The sequence below is a fragment of the Lagenorhynchus albirostris genome, chromosome 6 (assembly GCF_949774975.1).
Source record: "Lagenorhynchus albirostris chromosome 6, mLagAlb1.1, whole genome shotgun sequence".
Taxonomy (NCBI): Eukaryota; Metazoa; Chordata; class Mammalia; order Artiodactyla; family Delphinidae; genus Lagenorhynchus; species Lagenorhynchus albirostris.
In genome coordinates, this window is record NC_083100.1 from 88,639,376 (window position 1) to 88,660,533 (window position 21,158).

Here is a 21,158-nt window from a genome sequence, read left to right on the forward strand (position 1 = left end):
CAAATTAATAAAAATATAACTCTATTTTTAGAAGGCCAAAAATAAACCTTCTTTTACAAGGTTCAGGAAATATTTTTTAAATGAGCATTTATTGTCACAAACAACTACAATAAATTCCAAGAAATAGAAATAATGCAGGCAGAATTCTCTGATTATCATATAATAAACCCATAATTATGAAGCGTAAACCACTCTTCTGCTTAGAAATTAAATAATAAAATAAAACACTTTTTATCTTAATTCTAGAGGGACTCTAAACTTGTAGAACTCTTACAAAATAAAGATATATACTTATCAGAATATATTGAATATAAATAAAGCATTGCTCATGGGAAAAATCATAACTTTCTAAATTTATATGCAGAGTGTCACAAAATTCTCAATGTATTTTTAATCTTTAACAATTTCAGAAGTATAAATACTGTAAATTTACAAAAGACATCATTTGAAATTTTAGTTATTGTTAACATATATTTAGTTTTATGAATCCTGGATAATACATTTTTAAGTTTGGTTCTAGTAGTTTCCCTCTTAGAGGGGCTGAACTAAAAATATATTTAAAATGTTATATTCAAAATTTATAGAATTATATGTAACTAAAACTCAATTTATAAAATTATAAGTAATTGATATAAACTTTTAAATGATTTTTATGTTTGTAGCATTTATATTTCTAAAATTATTAAAGGTTAAAACTATTCTGAGACTTTTGAGACACCTGTATTTATACTAAGTAATTAAAAAAATAGTTTTTGGACAATGTGTACCAGACACAGTGTTCACCAACTCCTTATGCTTTACTGTATTTCTCAACTCTCTTGCATTTAGATTGGGGTCAAATGACTAGTTCTAGCTAAGCACTGTGAGCCGAAGGGACTATATCATTTCCATGCAAGGCAGTTAAGCTATAGTGAGCATCTCCTTACTGTATGGGTCTAGAGGGCACACATACAAGATGGACGAAGGTGACCTTACCTTCCCTGATTTTATGTGAACAAACAATTAACCGTTACTGAGTTAGGCCCCTGGATTTTAGGGTTTGTTACTGCAGCATAGCTTATCCTGACTAATGCAACACCAAACTCAAGAAGTTAGAAGATAACAAAAGAAACCAAAGGGAAACAAAATCAAATTAATGTTTGAATTTAGAAAAAAGAAAGAAAATAGCGTAATGTGAAAATTCAAGAATTAGGTTGTTGAAATAATAACTAAAGTCACTAATACATTAACTGACCTAATAAAGAAGAACACAGTGAAAATGCAGTGCACAAAATGAGAATGGGAAAATAATCACAGATGCTGAAGAAATTATAAAAGTTAAAGAAACTATCTATGAAGTATCATAGAAGTGAACATAAAAATCTGTATTAATAAAATCATATCATTTTTGAAAAATATAAATTTTCAAACTTAACTCTAGAAAGAAAAAAAATAGGCAATATATTTTATAAAAATTTAAAAAATAATCAGTATATAACCCCTGTCACTATTCCACCAGAAGTCCAGATGAAAATTTCTACCAGATATTTAAGGAACATTGCTATGATGCTGTTTCATCTCCTCCAGAGAATTTGAAAGGAATAGAAGCTTTTAAGCAACATAATGTTGATTTTCCAACCACAAAAGTTAGTACCTCCCATACACACAAAAATTACAAACTCTCTCATGACCATGACTACCATTATTCGAGATAAAACATGAGCAAACCCAGCAATATATTAAGGGAATAATTCATCATGAAAAAACATCCTCCTCTGGTATATTTGTTACAATTAATGACCCTGCATTCCTACACTGATAGATCATTATCACCCAGAGTCTATAGTTTACATTAGGGTTCACTCTCGATGTTGTACAAACTATGGATTTTGACAAATGTGTAATGATGTGCTACCATAGTATCATAGTTTCACTGCCCTAAAAATCCTCTGTGCTCTGCCTGTCATCCCACCTTCCCCCCAAACCCTGGCAACATCTGATCTTTTTACTGTCTCCATAGTTTTGACTTTTCCACAGTGTCATGTAGCTGGAATCATATAGTATGTGCAGCCTTTTCAGATTGGCTCCTTTCACTTAGTAACATTCATTTAGGTTCCTCCATGTCTTTTCATGGCTTGTTAGCTCATTTCTTTTTGACACTGAATGATATTCCATTGTCTGGTTGTACCACAGTTTATTTATTCATTCAACCTACTGAAAGGCAACTCGGTTGCTTCCAAGTTTTGGCAATTATGAATGAAGTGGCTATAAACATCTGTGTATAGGTTTTTGTGTGGACATAAGTTTTCCTCTCATTTGGGTAAATACCAAGGAGTGTGATTGCTGGATCATATGGTAAGAGTATGTTTGGTTTCGTAATAAACTGCCAGACTGTCTTCCAAAGTGGCTGTCGAATTTTGCATTCCCACCAGAAACGAATGAGGAATTTTTATTGCTCGATAGCGTCGCCAGTATTTGAGGGTATCAGTGTTTAGGATTTTCGTCATTCGAATAGGTTTATAGTAGTATTGTTTTAATTTGCATTTCCCTAATGACATATGATGTGGAGCATCTTTTCATATGCTGTTTGCCACTAAATTGTTTTTAAGAGCTAAATGTCGCAAACAACCTAAATAGCCCAAAATAGGGCACTAGGTAGAAACATTATGGTATATCCATATGGTAGAATACCTGGCAACAATTTAGTAAATGGAAATCATTATAATACACTGACATGGACATTTCCCTATGATTAAATTTTGAGTGAAAAGTCAATGAACATATTAGTGGGCATAGTATGTAATATTATGTGAATAAAAAGAAAATAAATACAAGTATATTCTTTTCTATAATAAGAATATTTCTAGAAGGTTTCGCAAGAAACTGCGGTCAATATTTGTCTTTGAATGGGGGAAAGGATGGCCAGGGAAAAAGAGTGAGAGGTGTGATACTTGTACAGTCTCCCCTTATGACTGACTGTCTTTCCAAGTGATAGATTGGTGTTGACCCATAACCTTTCACTCTAGATTCCACTAGAAAAAGTAACATACATTTTCAAGTAAGGTCCCAGGGTCGAATTAAGAGTTAAGGATGAAGTAGTCTTTAGCAGAAGAATGTAACAAAACTAACTAGCACACAAGGGGATTTAACTCTGACGGTGGCTTCATAAACATCATCCTCTGTTCTGATCCTCTCGTGTAATGAAAATCCACTGTGGGCTTGTGTGAATGGCAAAGTGTTATTCTTTTCTATGTTTAGGTTTATTTGGGTTTTTTGGTTTTTGTTTTTTTTCCCCTTACCCCGTTGTTGTATCAGTAAATAAAAAGTGAAATGGTGAGTTTATGGTAAAAATCAATCTGGATAATTAGAACCAAACTTATCCTACAATGGAATAGTGATTTTGTTAAAATTATATGGTGGATTGTACATGAAGAATTTCTAAATACAGCACTTTTTTTTCCCTTCTTGTAACTGACCCTATGGTATACTTTTATTTATTTCTGATGAAATAACATGGTGAGCTCTCCATTGTCTATGTGCTCTAAATCTAATAGATTTTTTGTGCATATAGCTTCTTATAAGCCTTGTACGTTACTCTCTTTATTCCTCCCACTGGCATTTTTAAACACTTTGCTGTATACTTACTCTTTTCCTCCGTTAATCCTGTATCTTAAGTAGGAAATACCCTCCATTCTGCCAAGAAGGTGTCTTCTTTAGCTATTGATCCTGTGACCTCCTATATCCCATGGGACCTTAGTCATTTTTCTTGCTCATGTCTTCAATTTCTTTCTCTACACTAATTTTTCTTTCTCTTTGTAAATATACCTAGCACAGTAACCTCAAAAACATTTTATTTTATCAGTTTTCCTGTCTTCCTCCTTCCCTTCGTTGAATCATCTTGTGTAGTGTACCTCGATGTCTTTTTTCTCATTCATTCTTTTACCTTTTGCTGTCTAACATCCTCTCCCTGCCTTTGATGGAAATTGCTGTTTCAGTTGTCACCAGGAATGATTTTTCAGCCCATCCTCTTCTCAATCTTGAGTCCTCCTCTGCCATTCAGTAACTATGTGAGTTTGCATAGATTACCAAACCTCTCTAAGGTGCAGTTTTCTGATCTGTAAAATAGAGATATTAATAATGATAACCAATAGACTGTACAAAAAGTGCCTAGAACATAGTATGCACTTAATCAACAATACCTTTGACTGTTACTACTGTATAGTGACTTCTTTCTCTGCAATACTTGACCTTTCTCTCCAATACATATCCTTTCCTTGAAATTTTCCTTATGAAATCTCATATTGAATTGTTCTCTTTCCACTCAGCATTTAGATTTCTATTTTTATTTCACCTTCCCTTGCTCCTTTTCCCTTTGCCTATCCCTTATATTTAATTTTAAAATATCTGTTGAATACATAATCCATCTCAGACATTGCACAGATTTTTCTCTTAATTTCTCTGTTTTACTCCTCTCGTCTTTCTGTAAGGTGTCCATAGCAAATTCTTCTGTTCCCAAAGTTTCAACCATCACCTCCAGGTAAATGCCTCCCAAATTTCTGTCACTGATGTTGAACCCCACGCTTCAAACCCATTTTTTCCATTGCTATGCTCAACATCCCACTTTCTCTCCAAAGTCAGAAATTCTTCCTCTCTCCTCTATTTCTGTTAGAAACATCTTCATTCTCCTAAACATTTAAATTTAAAGCAGAAACTACCTTTTGACACTTCCAGCGTGTAATAATTTTCCAGGTCCTACTGATGCTACCTCTACAGTTTCTCTTAACAGCACCCATTCTGTTCTTTCCATTCACACATCAGAGCTTAAGGTTAAGTCTGTATTGTATCTCACTCAGAGCTTTGTGTAGTCTACTATTTTTATCCCTGACAATTATTATCTTCAATCCATTCTACACGTGTTTTTAGGTTCCCCTTACTTTGTAAGCTGGGACCTGATCACAGACTTTCTCAAAATCTTTCAGTGGTTCTCCACTGTAAGATTAGGAGACACTCTTGAATTAGGAATCAACATTTCATGAACTGTAGTCCCAAACTGCTTTATTGCTGCCTCTGGAGCAAGTCCCACCCTTGCTCTGTCTATGCATTTATATAGGAATTGCATCTTATATGTGGGTTAGATTCAACAAATAAAGTTAAAACTGCCTATTCAAAATTACCATTGAAAATCATCCACAAAACTCAGTATACATGGTTCTGTATATACAGTTTTGATGAAAATTTGTACATAAAGCTGTATCATTAAGAAAATATTTAGCATAAAACAAAGAATAAATGTACAAAATATAATTTTATAGTGCATTCACTCAGAAATGGAAGAGGGACCAAATTAAGGGAGAGTTGATTTACTTTCACCATCTATGCCCGACACACTCCCACTGAGTAGCATCAGTAAAGTACCATACTATTAAATTGTTCTCTCTCTCTTTCCTTTTATTTGCTTTTGCAGAGGGTATGTATTTGAATGTTAAGACTATACAGATAAGACAGCTGTTTGGATGAAATGCCTTTTTTCTTGTGTCCGTATCTACTATTCACTGCCACTCTTCAAAACCCCTTTCCGAATAACATCTTACTAAAGCTTTCTCTTCCTCAGCCTTTCAATCATACGTCTTTTCTAGCTCCTTGAAATTCCATAGCACTCTGTAATTGTTATAAGGCTTTTTTTTTTATCTCATCCTTTTTTTATTGAACGTTTGTCACTACTCGACTTATTCCTCCACAAGGTCAGGAATTTGTCTTTCCAATTTTCCTACAGTGTTCAGTAGCTAGACAGGTACAAAATACTCAATAAATATTTGCTGAATTGAATCAAAGCCAAACATTGTTAGAGAAATAAATATGTATGTGGGATTAAAGGTTAGTAGTATACAAATTAAAAGACATTGTATTTCAAAAACCAATATTCAAAAAAATCATATTATTAAGTAAATCCCTTTGGATTTTTTCTAAGATTCACTTTTCTTCATACCCATATTCTTGATATTAACTGCCAGTCATATCCCAGGACAGAAATTGTCCTCTTGTAGCGTGTTGTCTTTCATAAAGACAAAAGACAGTCAAGCAATTCACAAATTAATAAATCTGTTTTTTTAAAATAGACAAAACAGTTTAACAGAGAGAAAAGGAACTTTGGAAGCGATCATATAAGTTTATTTGAGGAAAGCAGCACATTTTCTAGGAATTCATAGGACCTTTTCGTTTTCCAATAGCTGTTGACTTTCTACTGACTTTAGACCTAAACTGTATATTTCAAGGTTACACAAATCAAAATAGTCCTTACAAAGTCCTGAGTGTGTGTATGAGAGAGAGAGAGAGAGAGAGAGAGAGAGTGTGTGTATGTGTGTGTGTGTGATTGTAGTAACTGCCATGATACCAACATGCTGATTTTTGCTATTTCTGTTTTTTGTTGCTGCTGTTGCTTGGCCGTTCTTATTCTCTTTGCTCAAAGGACAAAACTACAATTCCCAGAAGAGTGTGTCTTGCACACATAGTAAGAATCAAGTTGAAAACATCTTCATAAATTAATCGGAAAATATTATGTAGAACTCAACTTGATAATAAACACCAACTATTTTTTTAACCTGTGATATCTCTTTAAAGAAGAATTAGTAAAGATAATTTGAACTTGGTTTACTTGGTTATTTGAACTTATTTGTGCACAATATTTTTAAAAGTTATTTTTAAAGATTTTGTGTTTTTAGATATTGGATGTGTATAATTTCTGTAACACATTTTAGAATTATTAATCTTTATTTTGTTTTAAAAATACTAATTTGACCTGAGTTTCAACTTTCTTATATATATAAAGGAAGGAGCTTAAACAAGGGAAGTTGTAATGCTTTACTTTTTACTATGTTATGTCCAGTGATTTCACTATGTAAGTATTTGTCTTGATACAAATCAAGTAAAAATCAACACTCTTTAAGCATATTTACTAAGGTAATTTGCTTTTGGGTTTTATTCAATTAATGGGTATGAAATAGAAATTTAAACTTATCATACCTGGTGCACTCTCTTATCTACATTTTTATAAAAATTAAAACCAAACAAGAAAGGGAAAAGCAATTAAGTTTCAAACATCCCCTGCAAAATCAGTGGGAGGAGAGAGCTATTGAAATTTGTACATTTTATCTAAGCTACGTATTCATATTTATTCATATCTCTGGTAACATAATCTAAGTTATTAGTCATTTGCATAAGATTTTTCTTTACCTTTTCCAGGCAGCATTTAGATCAGGGGTGGCAAATAGGTTTTACTGCTACTCTGACTCTAAAAGGTTGATAGTGATTTATGGATGGGTTTGTTGAAACAATTTTAGGGTCATTCTGGAGTCAGTGGTTAAGAATGTCATTATGGAGTGTGTATGAGGAAAATGTAAGCTGCATCTTGATTTACAAACTAAAAATGGAAATTACTATATTATTCTTGAATTCTCCCTTCATTCTATTATACTTGCAGATGATCCCATACAATTTAATACTTAAGTACAGGATGTCATATTTTAGACTACAAATATGTATTATGCATTGATCTTGTCTTGCTAACTAGATTATAAACTCCTTGGTGACAGGGAACGGGTCTTAGGACTTTCTTATACTACTTAAACTCTCTAGGAAAGTATAAGGCACAGAGTAACCTCTGTATTTGTAGAAACTATCTGACTTTGTGGCATATGTGTATATGTTTCATCTTTATCATTTTAAAATGAGCTAGTATTTTTTTTGAAAAGTTACATGGAAATACAGTGGAAGGAAAACAAACTAACACAAAAGGATTCAATGAAAAATCCATCTGGCTTCTACTCCAGGCACCTTGTCTTCCTCGCCAGAAGCAATCATTTTTCATTATTTCCTGCATAACCCTCCAGAAAGAATTCATGTAGAGACAAGCCTATGCATGTGCTTATATTGACATATGTATGGAAATGTAGTCACAGATATTGATAAACAGATAATTCTATTCTAATATAAAAGAAAGCCTACAGCAAACTCAGGTGTAGGCCTTTTTTTTTTAACATGATTTGAAGATTGTTTTATTTTAATTTATGCAGAATTATCTCATTGTTTTTCACTCAAGTGTATAATTTCAATGTATGGCTGCATTGTAATTGATGTTACCAGTCTTGCAATGCTGACTTAAGTTGTTAACAGACTTTTGCTAATATATACAAAGCAGCAACACATACCCTTGCATATGCATCTTTGCACATCAAGCAAATATACCAATGAAAAAAATTCCAAAATTAGAATTGCTGTGGTGAGGAGTTGATACATTTTTAATTTACTAGATTTCATAATATTGGCCTACAGAGAGATTATCCCACTTTGCAGCCCCTTCAACACTGGGGTTGTTTTTTTATACCCTTGTCAAATCTATCTTTGTGTTATACAACTTTTTAATCTTAATCAATGTGAGAGAAAAAATGCTATCATATTGCTGTTTTTGTTTACTTTTTTAATTGAGAGATTTTTTGAACATCTTACGTTTGTAAGCCATTATTGATTCATTGTGAATCTTGCACTTATATTGGTTTATTGATCTTCATCATATTGATTTATGAGGCTTTTCTATTTTAAAGAAATATGCCCTTTTTGTCAAATATAATGATTTTTTTTCTGTTTTATTGACTTTATGTTGACTCTGTAGATGGATTTTATTGCTCAGTGTGGACAGTATTTAAGTTTGTCAATTTGTCCTTTATGTTTTCTATGTTTGTAATGTTCTTGTTTTAATAGCTATTTTATTCTAGAATGTGTATTATCATTGTTATTATTTTAAAACACTTCTTTGATCTGTCTATAATTTTTTTGGGTGTAAGGATCAAGTAAAGATTCAGCATTTTTTTTTCCTCCAGGTGGCTCATCAACAATCCTAACATTATTAATTTTGTAATTATTTATTCTCTACTATTTTGAATTGCCAGTTTTTGTATATTAAAACCATGTACATAAATGACTGTACTTCTCATGTCTCTATGCTGTTTAATTATTGATGCTTATTGATATCCTGTTATGAAAAAAATTTAACCAATGTTACTTTAAAACACTTCTAAATTCCTGGCATATATAGTTCCTACTCATTAGTGTTCCTCTATTTTTTTTAGAAGACTCCTCATGATATTTGCAGTTTTATTTTCTTAAGTTTAGGATAAGTTCATGGGATTACAATAATATTGTTACTATTTTATTGGGATGGTATTAATTAGGGGAAAAATAATACCTTTAATATATCTTCCTCTCTAAAACCAAACTATATCTTTATTCCAGACTTCTTTTGAGTTTCTTTATAAACTTTTAAATTTTCATATAAATTATATACAGTGTTTGTGTAGTTTAACTCAAAATACTTTGTTTTATGGTAGATTTTTTGGTTGACCTTTTCTTCTACTATATTATCTTTATATATATGAAATCTATTGATTTTTGTATAATTTTTGAAACTCGCTACATATATTTTAAATTCTTAGTTTCTTATAGTTCTTATTTAGTTTTTATTGATTTATAATTACGTGATTATATTAACTGCATGTAATGATATTCTCTTCTAGTTTTATACCTCATTTCTTTCTATTGTCTGATTATATTACATAATATTTCCAGGCAATATAAAATAATAACATTATTAGTTTTATTTATGATGTTAAAGCAAAATTTTGTAATGTTCCTCCATTTATATTCAAATTCATTAATAAAGTGTTCATTTTATGTGAATAAAATAATTCATTTTATTTTAAGAGTATTTTGATCAATAAATAATGTTGAATATTATCAAATTTATTTATATTAGCTGTGGAACTGATCATTTGTTTTTCTCTTATTTGATATATAGTAGCATAGAGAATTATTAATATGTTTCTATAAATAAAACATATTTTCACAAATATTTTAAATATTTTAAAATTCAGTAGCCTTGAGTTTGAAGAAGACATTTAAATATGTAATGACTCTTGGACATATACAACCTAACATTTTTCCATTTCCCTTTTATTTGCCCCACTCATTTTATGAGATGTTGGCGTAGTCAACCGATAACCAGTATTTATCTTTAGGAACATTTTTTATTCACATTACACATTAACATTGTATAATTCAGAAAAGATGATTAATTAGAAGAAAAATACAGATATTCTGGAAAGGAAGAATAATTTGCAACGAACAAAAACAGTTTACAAAGTCAATACCCATTGCTTTCTAGGAATTTCACATTGTTACTTTTGAAACATTCTGGCTAAACAATAATCACTTTATTTTTTTCTTTCAAAGTCAAAAAAGAACATATTTCTCTAAATTTTGTCTGTATATATCTTAGCTACTAAAATGTTTAGTAACATTTTACATTCTTCTATGAAAGGGCATGTACATAAGTCTGAATGTGAGGAGTTGAGTTGCTAAGGTTATAAATGTAAATAGAAGGACATCTTCACCTTCAAAAATAAAGCATTTGCTTAATTTTAGGTCTCCAAAATACAGTGATAGCACCTATCTAAATTTAGGGCACTGAAAAGGACTTATAAATAAAATTTGCCTTTAAAAGTAATTAAACTTTCAATGAGTTACAGATTTTTTTTTTTAAATAGGGTAAGGCAATAACTTGAAACTAAAGAAAATATCAGGGCTTTAACACTAAGAATACTATTACAATGAGGACAAGAACTACTCAAATGCTGTCATGAAAATGTCAAACTATCAGCAAATAGATTTCTTGCTAATGGCAATTTGTTCTGCCTCTGACTGAAGACAATGACTACTCATTATTCCAGTGGCTTAATTGCAAAAATTAAATGCATGTTTTTGCTATTTTCTTAAGGGAGATGCATCAACAAAGACTGGGTATGCGATGGAGATATCGATTGCGAAGATCAATCAGACGAAGATGACTGTGACAGTTTCTTGTGTGGGCCACCCAAGTACCCTTGTGCTAATGACACTTCGGTCTGCCTGCAGCCAGAGAAGCTCTGCAATGGGAGAAGGGATTGTCCTGATGGGTCTGACGAAGGCGACCTCTGTGGTATTGCACGTTTCACTGCATTGCTTCTTTCTGGAGACTAGAAACTTTTAGTCCACTAGCTGATAGTTATTATAGTAGCATTTGTTCCTTCCAGTCATTTCTTTAAATGTAACTTTTAGGGTTGAATCCTGTTTACATTTTACAGGCACTGTATATTTATTTAAAAAATTAAATATGATCAGAAATCTCAAAAAATGAAGCAGAAAAGTCTACCTGATCCAACTAACTTAACAATTGTACAGCTGCGTTCATCATTTAAATCTCTGAATAGTCAATGATGTTCCCACAATTGAATTGATTATATTCTGTCAGTGAGTTGCTCAGAACAGAAGACTCCTGTTATTATTAAACTATGGGATGAAATTTACTACCGCCCAATGTATTTTGTCAGGACTTCAGATCATTACAACAGAAACCTTTTTTAAAAAGAGGAAAGGAAGAAACTGGATAATGAAATCAATAGAATATTACTTGATTTTATATAATTTTCTCAGAAGTTTTTAGTTTTCATACAGTAGCTTTCTTTAGTATGCTTTATCTAGTTAAAATGATGATTTCAGTGTGATAGCTTTTGAGCTTTAAAATCACTTTTCACTAGCCATCTCCTTATGCCACCAGCACATATAAAGCAATTATATTTCCTTCTCTGTGGGGAGATCAGAGAGTTCGCAAGGAGATTTTAAAAATATGCTTTCTAGATAATACTGAAGGTGACATCAATAGAGTAATGACGAAGATTTATAGCATGATAAGAACAATAATGAGATGACTTGAGGCTGTGAGAAAATGACTTTAGGAAATGATCAACCTGCCTGATTGGAAATAGGAAAGACAACTACATTTAAGCCTAAAGTTATCATATATTGATCTGAATTGAGCATTAATAGCATACTGAGTGATATAAAAAAGACTATTATTCTTTTTAAAATTTATGTAATAAAACATCCTTTCTTCCAAATAGTCTGTGATTCTATAAAACAACCTTGAAACAGTAAATGCAACAGTCTTCATTCAGTGATGCTATCATTTAAACAAACAGAAACCCTAAAGTTAAATCCAAAAAATTACAACTAAGGGATGACAGACTTTATTTATACAGTTTATCTGTATTCACTTCTTTTTCTCCCAGCCTGTTCTCCCTGGTGGAGTAGTTCGGTGGATGGAAAGATCTCTTACATTACCATGTATGAGAATTGCTCATGAAGTTTGTAAGAGCAATTCTAAAAGAAGGAAACTGTCAACAGTCTTAAAATTGAAAGTGTATAATTATAGAAAAAAATGAGCTTTTGACAAGTTTGAATTCTATTCTTCAATTACTTCAATTAAGTCACCTAGGCAGGTGGCTTAATTTCTGGAATTGTCAGTTTCCTTATTAAAAAAATGGAGATGATATCTATTAGGAAATCATGGTAATAATACTTAATGCACTACAGGTCTTGAAATAAATTAGTGCTTTTCCATCTTTTCTTCACCCCTTGGGTTAAATGAAGTAAATAAAAGGTGAAGAAGAGAAAATACAGTCATTAAGAAAAATGAAGAGAATCATAAGAAAATGCAGCCTTATTTTCCTATTCTCTGCTCCCTAAATAGGGAAAATAAAAGAGAAAAGGGGATTTCTTCTGAATTCATTTCTCTGTCTACTTCAAGATTGAAAATCAGTTCTTGCTTATCAAGCTACTGTACTCATTGGCTAAGAAGTCTTGCTCAAAGATTTTAAATGATTACAGGGAGTGGAAAAGGTCACAGTAAAGCTAGGTGTGGAAGTATCAGAGGAGATAAAAAGACATTTTTGTACTGATTGCAGCACTGTGGCATATTGAATTCACATACTCCGTCCTTTATCAGGTGAAGTTGAGGGAGAATTAGAACAATGAAAAACAAAAACAATCACTGGTCAAGGGATTGACTGAATTGCAGAAGGCTCTTCTTTCCTCTGAAAAGGTGCTTTTATGTGCACCTTTGTAGTGTCAGTTTGTAGATGGTCGGCAATATTGGTTCCTGTAGGGAAATGACACTTTGGTCTCTTGTTTTCAAATCCTTTTCCAACCAATACTAGGTTAGGCCCTGTCCAGCCAGGTGGGGATGTTGGTTTGAGTGCTGCAGCAATGGGCATAATGAATCATTTACCTGGTGGACATGAAAGATATACCAAGTGAATTAACTTTAAATAATTGGCATGAATTGGCTTGTAGCTAAAGAGTGGATTTTAGAGAAAGATACCCAAAATTGAAAGAGTTTTTTAAACCATTTGCTATTGATGGTGAAAATGTAGGGTGTGCCCTCTTCATGTCAACTCCTTCCAAATAGTTGTATCTAAAATAGCTGTTTTTTATCCCCCTACTCCTCGTTGAAACAAAAACAGGGATTGATTCATATCCTGTTCCTCAATACATGTAAAATATATGAAAATTACTTGTAATCTGTAGACAGTATTTGGGAGGTGTCTTGAGATGTAAACATCCATCGTTTGGGTAGTGAGGTTGTTTGTTTTCTCCAAATAAATCTGGTCTATAAAATTTTAAGAAAAGAGAGAGCTCAAGAAGATAAGTTGAATCCTGGTGGAGAGATTATTTTTTCAGGGGGAATTTTAAGTGATTTCAAGAGGAAAGAGATATGCACTTAAGAAAGAAATAAGAGATTTCAATCATTCAAGAAGGGAGTTAACTGTTGATTTTTGTTATAAGGGTATGTCAAAGATAAAACTGGATACTAGTTAAAGTGATATTTACTCAGTAATAACTATTGCAATAGGGAAGAGTATCCAATATTAATTGAAATCAGCTTCACCAAAACAAAAGATGAGAAACTCTTTAAAGGCTGGAATGTGCTATGGGAAAGGCACTAAGGGGTGTTAATGGGGCATTGGCCCATGTGACTAGGCCATCTGGGTTTGTTAATTGGTGCTCATCCCAGAGAAGAGACAAACTTCTCGTATCTTTATGACTGGAGGCAGTGGTACAAGGCAGAGCAAGCTACCCACAGGGTTGCGAGTAAGGGTGAGAGAGTGTTATCTCCTTAAATGTTTGCATTTCAAAAAGATGGCTTTCAGATCCTGGGGTTGGGAGGAACAGTTCTGAGTGGTAGATGATTGACATCTCAAAGGTACAGAGAAAGGATTTATCTTGCAAGCTTTCTAAAGTAACTGCTCTGAGATGGGGCTCAGGGCCCTATCTTCCTATCATCAGGTTTGGGGGAAAACAATAGTAAATTTCTGCAGCATCATTGAGTCATAGAGCTTTCTCAGGAAGACACTTTAAGGAGGGCTGAGGTCATTTTAGGGATGCTGCCATGAGCTGTTAAAAACTGTGCTAGTGTTTGTCTAAGTCTCTTATTGGCTTGGGAAGAGGGTGTTGGGGAGAGGATTAGACAATGAAATTGTTTGTGCTGAGAGTCTGCAGTTTTATCAGCCAAGACTGAGGGTTCAGAGGTGCTTGACTAAAGCTTGGTCAATGAGAGAGTCTTTGTCGGGTAGCAAAAAATTTAAAAAGAAGCTGCAGGATTTAATGATAGGTTTAGGGTTAAGGGAAAATTGACAAGGGGCTAGCCGTACAAATATTGCCATTAAATTTATATATTAAGTTGTAGAGTTTCAACGTGAATTTTGTTTATCCTTAAATCTAGGATTTAATTCCACAGGTAGTGTCAGAAAGAGACATTTGAATGCTGAGAGAACAGTCGTACTTGAAATAAGCTAAAAGCATTGTACCAATTTTTTTCACCCGCTGTGTATGATGACATTTCTTTACAGTAATTCTCTTGAAAAAGAATGTCAATGGAACAAAATGGGGCAAAGACTTTGAAACGACTGCTGTTTTGAAATGATTATGATTACAGGTGAACAGACATATTTGAAGGAACCAAGAAATTAATCTATGTTTTTTTTCTTCTAAAATAATGCCAAACTTGAATTCTTAGAGAAAACAGTTAATGTAATCATTTTTCTTTTCTTATTACTGTAACTTCTTTTATGGTGACAAATGTGAAGAAGAGTTGACCCATACAGAAGTTTAAAATGTGTAGAGAATATTTTTGAAAGTCTTACATTCCAGTCCAATTTTTTGAGCTGGATGAATTTCCATAGAGAACAGGAAATATTAGAGGTATATAAGTAATTATTATTGCAATTCGCCAATCATTGAACAACATTCCTTTTCAGTATGTCTCAAAACACACCTAACTGAACAATCTTTGAAAACTACTCAAACATATTTTTCAAGTAGAGAAAGACAACGCTTCTTTTGGCCTTGTTACTATGCACCTAATAGTATATAATAATAGGTAATATCATGGTTGCGAAAACAATTATTTGCTATTTTTGTCAAGGGCATAAATATGACATCTTGAAATTTCCCAGTTGGACAAATACTAGCTCAATTTAGGGGCAGTTGTGTGCTTTTGGATGATTTTGTTAAATTTTGTTATTCAACAAATATTTTTAACTGCTTACTCTATGCTAGGCACTGTGCTAGCTGTGGGATATACATGATAAAGAGAATGAATATTTTGCATACCCTCATGGATCCTACAATCTTGTGATGAAATAGAATGATAAATAAATATGTCTAATGTGTGATTATAAACTATAAGTGCCCTGAAAGAGAAGTTCTCTTTCTTTATACAAGTCTACTTGCTGATTATTTCAGCCAAAATGCCAGATCAAGTATTTTTGTGTATTATTTATTATGTTTCCATAGCCTCATTGAATTAATAATAATAACCAATATATGAAGTACAATGTATAATTTACCTAATTTAAAAATAAATATCTAAGAAAATAAAAGTAAATAAATAAATATCTGTAGCCAGTAAAGGACAAACTAATCCATTCTGGATTATTATTATAAATCACACTATAGGTGTAGAAAAAGATATATAGATATAATACATACATGTGTATGTGTATGCCTGTTTATTTATAAACACTGAGATAAGTCAGATTTTCAGATCACCAGTGTATGTGAGTCCCTTTTGGAAGCCCTCAAAAACTGATTTTGCGTAACTGCTAAAAGGCTCAGCATAATCTTTCCAGTAATAATGGAAACATTGAACTCACTTTACTTCTATGGAGTAAAACAAAGTGTACTCCAAAGATTTATAGAAATGAAAATCTTCCATTCCCAATTTCTGTCATATAGAACTCTATTTGGTCATCAGATGAATTCTTTCATCATTTCTACCCCAACTTCTGGGACAAAAATCTAAAGAGTGCTTTCTCCATTCATTTATAATATCCTTTCTCTAATTCCAGCCTTAGAGAATTGAGTTCAGTGATTAGTATTTAATTGAGCAAAACAATTGATGATGCCCTATAATCTGTTCCTCTCCTTTTATAGATGAATGTTCACTGAACAATGGAGGCTGTAGCAACCACTGTTCTGTTGTTCCTGGAAGAGGAATTGTCTGTTCTTGCCCTGAAGGACTTCAACTCAGCAGAGACAATAAAACATGTGAAATTGTAGATTATTGCAGCAACCATCTGAAGTGCAGTCAAGTGTGTGAGCAACACAAGCACACAGTCAAGTGCTCATGTTATGAAGGGTGGAAGCTGGATGTGGATGGTGAAAGTTGCACAAGTGTCAGTAAGTAGATGTGTGTTTTGCTATATTTAAGAATAGCAAGTGATATGTGTGTTGTGTATCTTGCTATATTTAAGAATAGATATTGAGAAAAAATGCAAAAACACCTCAGAAAATCAATAATGGGTACAACTAATTTTAGAAAAGGCATTTAAGTATAATGTGTCATATTAGACCTACTTCAAAATCTTCTGGACAGAAAATATTACAATAATCCTTTACCATTACAGTCCATCTGATTATCTTTTCCTTAAGTAACTGTTTTTGTCATCTTCCTCCCTAGGTGCTTATTTTTGTATGCTCCAAAGCATTTACTTTTATTTCTCTTTGAATGTTTAGAACCCTCCAAAGACTGGCCCTGTCCCACACTTCCAACTGTATTTCTACTACTCTTGAAAACAACTCCTTGCTCTGGCTGTGTTCATCTTCTGATTGCCCATTTAAGACATTCTGCTGATTCTCTAGATCATATTCCACAGTAGGAAAAGCAAACAAAGGCTATGGAATCTGAAATTTGAACTCTAATCCTCTAAATGGCATTCATTATGTATGTGGCTGCAGGCAGGTTACCTAAAACTCCTTGAGCCTTAGTTTTCTCATCTTTCAAATATCAATTCCCATTACAACAACATGCTGTAAGAATAACATGAAGCACTTTTTGCTGTGCCCTATACCCATTAGGTGCTTAATGAATGGTGGCTTCCCACTGTCTTCTCCAGATTCTTAATTTGAGTCACAGGACACTTACAGGTCCATGGATAGAATTGAAGGGGTCCATGAAGTTTGTTAGGGAAAATTTTACACCTTTATTTTCTTTAATCTCTCACTGAAGGTTAACATTTCTTTCAGCTGTGAATGTATACCACAGACCAGTTCATAGCAGCAACTATGACTGTGTTTCCAATAGAAGTGATAGGCATATTCATATCATGTTAAAGTTGTTGCTAATATCGCAAAATATCACTTATGTTCAGGCTTTGAAAACCACTGCTACTTCAATAATGGGAGTCATTAGACCCACTGCTCAATCTTGTTATTGAATGCATTAATTTTAAAAAGTACATATATTACTCCATCAAAAATTGGTTTTTTTTGAATTTTGATAATTGTATTTGAATATATTTGATACTTTTTTTTTTTTTTTACTTCTTTCTTACTGTTTTTGTAGTCTTTAAAAATTTCTGATTAGGAGTACCCAGGCTTCATCAGGCTCCTAAGAACCCATACATCATAAACTTTTTTCATTTTGTTTCTTCTGCTTATATTGTACTTTCTCTCTTTGTCTCTAAAAATCCTGGATATTTTTTAAAACATACTAGGTCAAATCTTTCTTCTTTAATATAGAGTCTTCTTCCAAATATTCTTACTCTCCACTTATTTCTCCTTTCTATATCTAGAATTTGTCCAAGAAAATATGTGGTCACATTTTTAATTTGCTTTTTTAATTTCTATCTTCTTCCTTTGCTCTTTACTTCTCCAATAAAGTAATAAGCATCTTGAAGTCAGAAATCAAGTTATAGATTTTTCTCTTGTGTTTTACATAGTATCCAATAAAATAATATGCAATTAAAAACATGATTTTTTTCAGGGAATGTTAAATTATTTTCTTATTTTATTTCAAATGTTGTCTTGTAGTTGTTTTTTCCTAGCTGTTAAAATTTGAGTCCTAGAGGCATAAGTTTCACAAACATTTATCTAACTCGTTCTCCTTCAAAATTCTTGCACAATGTAATTGGCATGAGAAGCTGAAAAAAAATAGCAGTTTGTTGTAATAAAAATAGCTATTTCATATACATGTTTGGAGTAGGAAAATGATAGATCAAACTTTGACCTCAGATGTATTTATAATCATGTTTTACATGAGAATTGGCTCTAGGTCTGGTTTTTGGATACAGATGACAAAATGATTGACTTATAATAGTGGCTTTGTACTCTGTGAAATCAATCACAACTCAAGCTGAATATTAGAACAATTCAACATTTGAATATAATTTACCAGGTGCAAAGATAATTCTTCTAATGGAATTGACCCCTTCTACCCTCAGCTTAGAAAGAAACTCTAATAGTACCATATCATTTCTCACTGTTAAGATTGCTGTATTTCACACCTGGCTTTGTTTATAATTTGACAGAGAAGCAAAAGTATATTTTACCTTTTAAAGTTAGTACAGAGCTTTTCTTACATGGAAACTTTAACCTGCTGGTAATTTATCCCTTCCTCAACGTACAGTGTATTAAATACCATTTTTAGCATTTATATTATTACAGATAATAGAGGTTTTGTTAGGTATTAAAACTTATTTTTGATTTAAACCAATTTTCATACATAAAACAAATTTATTCTGTGTTTTATTCATATCATTTCTTTTTGAAAAACCTACAGCAGATTCATAGTTCAATAAAAATGAATTGACTATTGATTATTGGACTTTAAAAGTAAAATTTCTTTTTTCTTGTTCTTCTTTTGTTCTTCTTCCCTGCTCTTCTTTTGTCTTTTTCCCCATCATTCTTAAGCTGAGTGCTTCCTTTTAAAATGTGTTCTCTTTATTGAATGCAATATCTGTGCTTATTCTTCTTGACATTTTAAAAATAAAAAATAATAGTACTCTTTATGCCACAAATTAGAAGCATGACTCGCCCATTTTTTTCCTCCTGAATTTTCCTCTGTAGTTGTCTCATATTCTCTTATTTCTTTCTAATCATCCCTTCCTAAATTCTTTACACTCTGCCATTGGCTGAATTGCTGAGATTACTCTATTTTCTCTAAGTTCACTTTTAACATCTTATTAGTTAACTATAATTATTTTCAAAATACTATTTTTATAATCTTTTTTTTATTTAATAAAAATAAATCTCACTTCTCTTGGGTACCTGGATACTTTATTTTATCAGTGCCTTACATGTTCCCTCTTTAATACATAATTTATTAATCACCTTTCTCTGAAGTATTTTCTTTTTACTTATGAAAACCCAGACTATTGCTACTGACTGCATTTCTTTTCTATCTCTGGTTTCTTTGCTGTTTGGTAGTAGCCTACTTACAAATTTGCAGCATATTTCTAGTAACATTGGAAAGAACATTGTAGCATCTCCCTTTTCTTTTAGCCTGAATTAGGTTAGATTTACCCACCAATGTATTTCTTTGTTCTTAATCGCTCGTTTTTTAAAAGATTTTTTTATAAATGTATTTATTTTAAAACATATCTTTTTAAAGAAAGCGATCATGGATGTAAATACAAAACTGCGTAAACATAATGATCACCTAGCAGTACACTGTGTCCATCACCCAAACTTTTTTTATTTTTGGGAGCCCCATTTACTTTATATTTTTGTATTGAGTTATAGTTGATTTGGAGCTCCATTTACTCCATTTTTTATTTATTTAAACAAATTTTTTTATTGCACCCAAACTTTAATTCTAAAAAAAAAGCATCTGTGCCACAGCACAGTCCAGGCAGTTGTAATGATCATGGCAGTCTTCTTTCCAGCCTATTTTTTATCATCCTCTTGTTTCTACAGTTTGTGAGAAGTAAAATATCAAAAAGTTGAAGGAATATAATATTTTTATTGAAAAGGGAGAGAGTAATCCAGATCTGGAAGATGAGAATTGATGAAAAGAGCTCAGACATATAGTAAAGAATAAAGTGATGTTAAGCAGATGGGCTACCTTGGGGAATAATGGAAGATAAAGGTGAAGAGATCAGGGCAGTGAAGCTGTGGTGGTTTACAATCTGGCCATCCATTCCTTTATTTATCTTAATAAAGTGAGAGTTTTACATATCAGTCTCCATTCATGATTTTAAAAGTAACTATTCATTATTTATGAAAAGAACCTCATATCCTCAGCCTGACATTAAGAGCTTTCTTCATTTTTGTTCATTTAATCTCTCCAATCTGATGTTTCATTGTCTTCCACTGTGGATTTCCACTCCACGCACATTATTTATGGTTTTGTCATGAGTAATGATAATAAATGCATCGTGGCCAAGAATGTAAAGTACTTTCACGTATATGACTTCATTTTACCTCCTTCATGTACGCTGCTCATTGCCATCTATGACTTTTCAGTATGACAGTATTTTCTACATTCTCTCTGGAAATCTGAATCCTATACTCTATTCAAAACTCCCACCTCTATGAATCATTTCTTTTTTTCCTTTCTGGTTTTTCTTTCTATTTTTATTTATTTTTTATTGAAGTGTAGTTGATTTACAATGTTGTGTTAGTTTCAGGTGCACAACCAAGTGATTCGGTTTTATATATGTATATATATGCCTTTCAGATTTGTTTCCCTTATAGGTTATTACAGAATATTAAGTATAGTTCACTGTGGTGATCTGTTTTATACAATAGTAGGTCCTTGTTGGTTATCTATTTTCTATATGGTAGTGTGTATATGTTAATCCCAAACTCCATATAAATAATTTCTTAAATTTAATTATAATATTACTGATAGCTACCATTTATCAAGCATCTAAAATGTCATAGGTAATTTATTTATAACTCACAAGAAGCCAATTAGATATTATTAATTCTCTGATTTTGTACCTATGGAAACTGAGACACAGAAGGTTACT

The 21,158-nt window shown here is 32.2% G+C and overlaps 1 protein-coding gene across 1 annotated transcript in view; it reads left to right on the forward strand.

Moving 5' to 3' along the window:
• Positions 1 to 21,158, forward strand: part of LRP1B (LDL receptor related protein 1B) — a 1,442,028-nt gene that overhangs the window by 787,749 nt on the left and 633,121 nt on the right. Inside the window, exons 22-23 of the mRNA XM_060151186.1 lie at positions 10,805 to 11,005; positions 16,339 to 16,584. Of these exons, the coding sequence (XP_060007169.1) occupies positions 10,805 to 11,005; positions 16,339 to 16,584 (447 nt within the window). The remainder of the gene's footprint in view (positions 1 to 10,804; positions 11,006 to 16,338; positions 16,585 to 21,158) is intronic.